We start from the raw sequence: 6765 nt of genomic DNA, 5'->3' as shown, positions 1-6765 counted from the left end.
GATTTCTTGAACCAATAGTGTTTATTCTCTTGAGTCACTGGTGACTAGGTTTGGTTCACAAGACTACATGGGTATTGTTGAGAGATCCTAACCATTGCCAATAGAATTAACTCACCAAATCTTAATGTCTTAATTTAGTGGCTTACGCTAAAAAATGTGGCTGTGTCATGGTGTTTGAGATCTAATTGTTGTTTTATTTTTTCTTTGTAGCTTTGTTTGCTTTAAGATCACGTGCTTTTCTCTTGAATGGCTTGATTTTGATGGGGGTGATATAACGGCCTTTTCAATATGTTTAGGTTAGGAATTATGCTTCTAGAGCCATTATGGTTTCTTTCCTTGATTATAAGTTAACCATTCCAGCCAACAGAATATTGGAAAATAGGAAAATTATATTATTTGAATTCACAATAATAGTTAAAAAAGAAAATATAAAAATCCCATTGACAACACGACAGAAGATAACTTATTGGCTTTAAAAGAAATTAGGTGTGGAATATGCCTCATCACATTCAATGGTGAAAATCTTCTCTTATTTCCTGAAATTTCTCCCACACCTAGAAAATACCAATCGAGAATAAAATATATATGTTAAACCTCAAAAAAATTGACACCAAGATGAAAAGAATGTAGAATAAACGTGATATTATTCCCTCAAACTAGCACCACACTCGCAAACATAGAATTTGAAACCAAACGGTTTCTCAAACATGCCACGTGGACAAACAAGCAGGACATTGGGTAGGAGGCGGATGAAAAGGACAGCCAATTGCCCACTCGAATTCAATAGAAAAGCGTGTACCATACACATCACTAAAGAAAGAGCGTGGAGAAATAATAAAAACAGGTTATGGACTAAAAAAAAAGAGGTTCAGTTGGAATGCCCCCACGTTTCGGGTTCCTGTCCTAGAAAAAAATCCACTGTCTTAACTTAATGAACTCATTACAAATATCTTTCGCTTGCAGCGAATAGATTTTTAGACAGTGGGCCCCACACACAAAATATCCTAAATCTTAAAAGAAAGGCAGAAACCGATGGCCTTGCCCTGTGGTTCAGTGTTGACCTTTAAATAAAATTTTTTTTTGGGCATAAAATTAAACGACAGCCCCAAAATCCAATGACTTACAGATTAGCTAGCTGACCTGGCTACCGTAGGCCATACAAAACATGCTTGTAGATATTTTCTTTGATTGTAAGGTGAGATATTTTTCACCCCGGTTCGCAATTCAAATCCTTTTTAATTGCCGTCCGATTAAAGAGACTAGTTTTAGATTTTTTTCTATAGGTAGCAGCAGTCCAACACAGATTTTTAGCATAATAAGATGATTTAGATTTTCGATTTCTTTTGCTCTCTAAGTTCAGAGCTTAAAAATAATAATACTAGGTTTGTGGCAAAAAAGAAAGGAAAAGCATGGGTGAAGTAGTGGTGACTAGCGAGGAAGTCGAGGAAGTGAAAATTGATAGTGAAACAGAGGAGCAGGAAAATGGGGAGGTTGAAGGGAACATGAGGAGGAGGAGGAGGAAGAAGAAGAAGAAGAAGAAGAAGAAGAAGCCTGGGTGTTCTGCTTCTGGAGCAGTGGTGAATTGGGAAAGGTTTTTACCCATGCCGGCTTTGAGGGTTTTGTTGGTCGAAGCTGATGATTCCACCAGGCAGATTATATCTGCTCTTCTCAGAAAATGTAGTTATAGAGGTTCGCTTCCTTTTCCCTTTCTTTTAATTCCCTAATTACAACTGGTTTCTCTATGTCTGTTTTCAATGTCCGGATAACTTTTTCAGCTTACCTTCTCCTCATTAAATGTTTTCTTAGCACTAAGACTTGGTTAATTGTTAGTACAATTTCCTATGGAGGTAGAATCCACCTGCTCAAATCCATTTCTTGCTTTTCAAACTTGGATAAATATATTTATGGCTAAAGAATAAAAGGAGGCAAGTCACAACAGTGCTATAGGGTTCTTACATGATGCTTTGATTCATCAAACTCTACCAGGTTGATCTAGATACCTAAAACTATCATATTTTTGGAAATATTTAGACATGCCAAGAGGCAATTCGGATATTCAGAGTGAGTAAGCAGGGGGCTTGAAGGCTCGTGGAACTTCCTACATTGAGTGTCTTAAAGTGGTATTATCCCACACCAATTGAATCCTTGTATTGCTTTTGATCTTATATTCAAGTTTAGATTCTTTACCTACAACCCATTTGGCTTTAGATTGGATGCTTAATAGAGCGGCTGCCATTTATTACTAATTCAGGAATCAATTTGCTTTAGTTTTATCCTTTTGGGTTATTTCAAGGCTTTCAGCACACCTGCTAAGGAGTCCACCCGGCCAGTTTTGTATTAAGATTGAATCGAGCCCATTTGAGGATATCTACTTTACGCTCAAGATTCCATACTTTTTAACAATATGGCTATAAGACATGGTTACGGATTGTGGTTCAATTTATTATTTTTACATTTTCTGGGGGGCTGGAAATTTGCTTGTTGATTCTTGCTTAAAATAAGAAACTGTTTGCAATATTAACTTGTACATTTGTGACTGAAAATGGGTTTTCTTTTTGAGCAGTTGCTGCTGTTCCTGATGGCTTGAAGGCATGGGAGATGCTGAAAGGAAGACCACATAATGTAGATCTCATTTTGACAGAAGTGGATTTGCCATCTATATCAGGATTTGCTCTTCTTACACTAATTATGGAGCATGATATTTGTAAAAGCATCCCCGTTATAAGTATGATATGAAAGATTCTTTAATATTTTCTAAACATTTGTACAGTTGCTATGATTTTCTACCATGTATCTACAAAAATACAATTTAAATGAACAATCTTTTTGTTTGGGCATGATTGTGCAGTGATGTCCTCACAAGATTCAGTTAGCACAGTATACAAATGCATGTTAAGAGGGGCTGCTGACTATCTTGTTAAGCCAATAAGGAGAAATGAGCTGAGAAATTTATGGCAGCATGTATGGAGAAGAAAATCAGTATGCTTACTTCTTACACTTTATTTCCCTCTCTATTTTATAGCCTTGGTTTGGATCCTGATTTTTGTATGTCGTTAAAATCAGTCAATTGTTGGTGGGAACTCCCCCCAGGATGAGAGCATTGGACAGAAAAAGGTAGAAACTACCTCTGAAAATAATGCTGCAAGTAATCATTCCATTGGTTGCTTGGATGGTGTCCGAAAAAATAAGGAACAAACTGAGAAAGGGAGTGATGCTCAGGTCGGTACTCTTCATCTGTCATATGAGCTCTGCTTTGTGATTTATAATTGCATTCACTTGCCATATATCAAAAGGAGTTTTCTTTCTGTTCAAGTTGCATACATGAAGTTTCATATAGATTGCATATTTGCTGTCTCTTGCAGAGCTCTTGTACCAAGCCGGAAATGGAAGCTGAGAGTGCCCAAAAGGAAAATATGCAGGAATTTTCACACTTGATAAAGGTAAATTCTCCGCCAATTGAATCACAGAAGCATGAAGCTCATGGCAGTTTCAATCAGAACCTGCTCATGCATGAGATGGAAACTGAGGGTAGGACTCGAAATTTTGAGTTTTCAGATCATCTTTTCTGTTCAATTGGACAGCATCTAACATTCTCTCAATGTCTCGGTCAAATTTGTGAACAGTTGTTGACTCATGCAAGGATGCCTACACAACTTTATACAAAGGTGTTGAACTGGAAAATCAAAGAAGGGATACTAGGGTCTTGGTTGAGGCTGGTGATGCGCTTGTTGATTCACCAAGAGAAGCTATTGACTTCATGGGAACATTTAATAAAAATTGCACTTCGTCTTCAATAAATAGCGCAAAAAAGTTTGATTCTTCTCTATTCTTAGATCTTTCCTTGAGAAGAAGTAATCCTAATGTATTTGAGAATCATGTTACTCAAGAAAGGCCTACCCTCTGGCATCCTAGTTCATCAGCCTTTACAAGGTTGGTTTCTGTTTGATTTGTTATTATAATCTTCAGAATGTTGCACCCAAAATTTTTTATTTTTGAATTGTTTTAGAAACAATGGATTGAATCAGGTTTTTCTTTAGTGTTTTATTCAATAATTGCCCTTTCATTGTTGATCATACCAATGATCTTTAATGCAGGTATACTAGCAGAGTATCACAGCCCCTGCATTCAACATTGATGAGTTTCAGTGATCAAAAGAAAGACTCTGGGACTAATTCTGAGAAGATGTTGACCAATGTTATGTCGGAAAATAATTCAGATACTCCTAGTCCTACACTAACTTCTCAAAGAAACACGAATCCTTTGACTATTGGAGCTACTGTTGAATTGAAGCAAACTGAAGTAGCAACACCATGCACACAACATAGACTATTTCCTGTCCCAGTACCAGTGAAGGGTATAAGATTGAATAATCCGTGCAATGGATATAATACTATAATTCCTCCAATGTTTTGTGCACGGTCAAGTTCATCCATGGCGCCAAGTCCAAGCACAGCCAACCAACAGGAACCTGCCTTTCATTTGAATCTGTTTCGTCATTCCAGTTTTGAAGCTAACTCCTCTGGACAGTTGTATGACCGACTTGCCTCCAATACAAACCAGTCAACCAGCCAGCTCTTGCACAAACTGGACCAAAAGTTGGATTCAATCGAGGATAGAGGACATATTTCTCCCACCACTGATCAGAGTGCAAGCAGCAGTTTCTGTAATGGCTCCTTAAGCCAACTTAATGGTGTTGCATATGGAAGCACTGGTGCAAGTAATGGCAATGTTGATCAGGCTGCAGTCACCCGGGCTTCTACGGAGAGCAAGAATGATGACAGCTTTCCCAGCCCTAGTGGAAAACCATGCCGTTCTATCCAAAGAGAAGCAGCTTTAATGAAGTTCCGTTTGAAGCGTAAGGATAGATGCTTTGAGAAAAAGGTAAAAGGATTTATAATCAGTTGCCATCATTATGTGTTTACATCTTTCCTGTTCACTACTTTATTGCATACAAGCAAAGACTAAGATACTCATGTTACATGGAAGTATTAAGTAATTTTCCGGTGCTAGTTTCCAAATGCAAAATGTAGAATCATGTACGGATGACATTGACATAGATTGAGCAGCTAAAGTTTCACACTTGATTCTTTTGGGCAGGTCCGGTATGAGAGCAGAAAGAAACTTGCAGAGCAGCGCCCACGAGTAAAAGGTCAGTTTGTCCGTCAAGTGCAGGCTGATCCTATGCATATAGAAACTGAGCATCATTATGGGAATTCATCCGATGGATAGGCCTAGTTACAACTTTGTAAACCAGGGAGACCATAGACTCAAGTTTGGTTTTGTGAAGGTGAAGAAACAAAGGCGTGGCAGAATTTTATAGATAGTATAGCACATATCCATACTTTTTATCATATTAGTGGTTAATTACACACAGGTTGCTATGTACTTAATGTAAAATAATGTTTTGATCTTTTATAGTCGATAGAGTTTTCATCCCTGTTTTTCTCTGGGGTTGCCTGAATCATTCTTTATTGTTTATTTGTTCATTCAACTGTCTTATGCTTGTTGAAAGTGCCAACATATATACTTGGTGTACATGTAAATATAGTGTAATCAGCTGGAAAAACTAGTAGACAAGGTTATCTCAAATCTCCATTTTCCAAAATATCATAATATTTTCCTATTTACCCTTATGTTTGGTGGTAGTATTATTTTAATATCCATGTTTTAGTATAACTAATAAGCTAATTTTAATTGGTAATTTTTAATTACTCACATAGCCGACTAAATGACCAGAAAAGGCTCATTTTTTAAAAAATTATAGAAATGGGTTGTTTTGTTAAAAAAATTATTGGAAAGGGCCTATTTCCCTAAAATGTGTTGAGCTGGAATCGTTTTTAAGGGAAATGCGAACCGTGTCCAGCTTAACGCTTTTTCCTTTGATGACCAATAAAACGTGCTCACATCACTGCGCTTTAGTAAAGCGCTTCCATAGAGGTGCGTTTTTGTCCGTGTTTTCCCTGTGCCAATTAGAGTTAAGGATTTTTTAGTTTCTAAGTGCCTAGGTTTAAGGTCAAGGTGTAGGGTTTACGGAATTAGAGTTTAGGGTTTTAAAATTTTAAGTGTTTAGGTTTAAGGTTTTATTTAATTTTTAGGGGTTCTAAAAAAATAAATTCTGAAGTAATAATTTTGATGAAATGAGTTGAGTTTTGTAGAGAAAAAACGCTCTAAGTAGGATGCACAGTCAGCAAAAGTACTAAAAACGCTTCCAGTTGGACACCATTTTTAGTACTGTTGTTTCTAAGAAAATAAATTTGAGGAGTTGGTTCTAAAAAACTATCTCGGGATTAGGTTTGTAAAAAATGCCCCGAATAGTAGGGGGTTGAGGTTTGTAGAGGAAAAACGCTCCAAGCAGGATGCATTGTTAGCAAAAGTACTGAAAACACTTCTAGTTGGACGCCCTTTTCAGCACTGTTTCTGATAGTGCGTCCTGCTTATAGTGTTTTTCCTCTACAAATTTCAATCCCCACTATCCAAGACATTTTACAGAAAGGAGTGAGATGCTATCCCTTAACTATAAATGACCCATATTTCAGCCTCTGGTGGCATAAGTTGGAGTAATGGAAATTAAAGAAGTTCAAAAGAATAGAAGTTGGGGTTGAAGGTATAAGTTGATTTTTTGTGTTAATATTTATATGAAGCATTATATTTATTGCATAATATTTTAATTTTTCGTGTTGATTTTTCGTGTTTTGAATTTTTCTCTATAGATAAATTGGTTGAAAATGAGTGGACGAATTAGTGCTATTATTTATTATGACGATG

The 6765-nt window shown here is 36.7% G+C and overlaps 1 protein-coding gene across 2 annotated transcripts; it reads left to right on the top strand.

The window, feature by feature from the left end:
* Window positions 1-1050: 1050 nt before the first annotated feature.
* LOC107904227 (two-component response regulator-like APRR5) lies at window positions 1051-5461 on the top strand. Of its 2 annotated transcripts, none has more exons than XM_016830523.2 (8): window positions 1051-1689; window positions 2564-2725; window positions 2849-2961; window positions 3064-3219; window positions 3363-3528; window positions 3624-3930; window positions 4095-4881; window positions 5098-5461. In XM_016830523.2, the coding sequence occupies exons 1-8, from the start codon at window positions 1410-1412 to the stop codon at window positions 5227-5229; spliced, it is 2103 nt and encodes a 700-aa protein (XP_016686012.1). In that variant the 5' UTR covers window positions 1051-1409; the 3' UTR covers window positions 5230-5461. The 2 variants fall into 2 exon arrangements, with proteins under 2 accessions (XP_016686012.1, XP_016686011.1); XM_016830522.2 differs by having other exon boundaries at window positions 2849-2979.
* The last annotated feature ends 1304 nt before the right edge of the window (window positions 5462-6765 follow it).

The sequence above is a fragment of the Gossypium hirsutum genome, chromosome D04, assembly GCF_007990345.1.
Source record: "Gossypium hirsutum isolate 1008001.06 chromosome D04, Gossypium_hirsutum_v2.1, whole genome shotgun sequence".
NCBI classification, from domain to species: domain Eukaryota; kingdom Viridiplantae; phylum Streptophyta; class Magnoliopsida; order Malvales; family Malvaceae; genus Gossypium; species Gossypium hirsutum.
The sequence above is the reverse complement of the archived record's forward strand: the minus strand, read 5'-3'. Positions and strand labels throughout refer to the sequence as shown.

Excerpts from the sequence above, each read along its gene's own strand:
- LOC107904227 (XM_016830522.2), top strand. The coding sequence starts at position 1,410 with ATGGGTGAAGTAGTGGTGACTAGCGAGGAAGTCGAGGAAGTGAAAATT. Across the intron at positions 2,980-3,063 it reads ATGTATGGAGAAGAAAATCA|TCAATTGTTGGTGGGAACTC; the intron begins GTATGCTTACTT and ends CGTTAAAATCAG. Across the intron at positions 4,882-5,097 it reads ATAGATGCTTTGAGAAAAAG|GTCCGGTATGAGAGCAGAAA; the intron begins GTAAAAGGATTT and ends TCTTTTGGGCAG.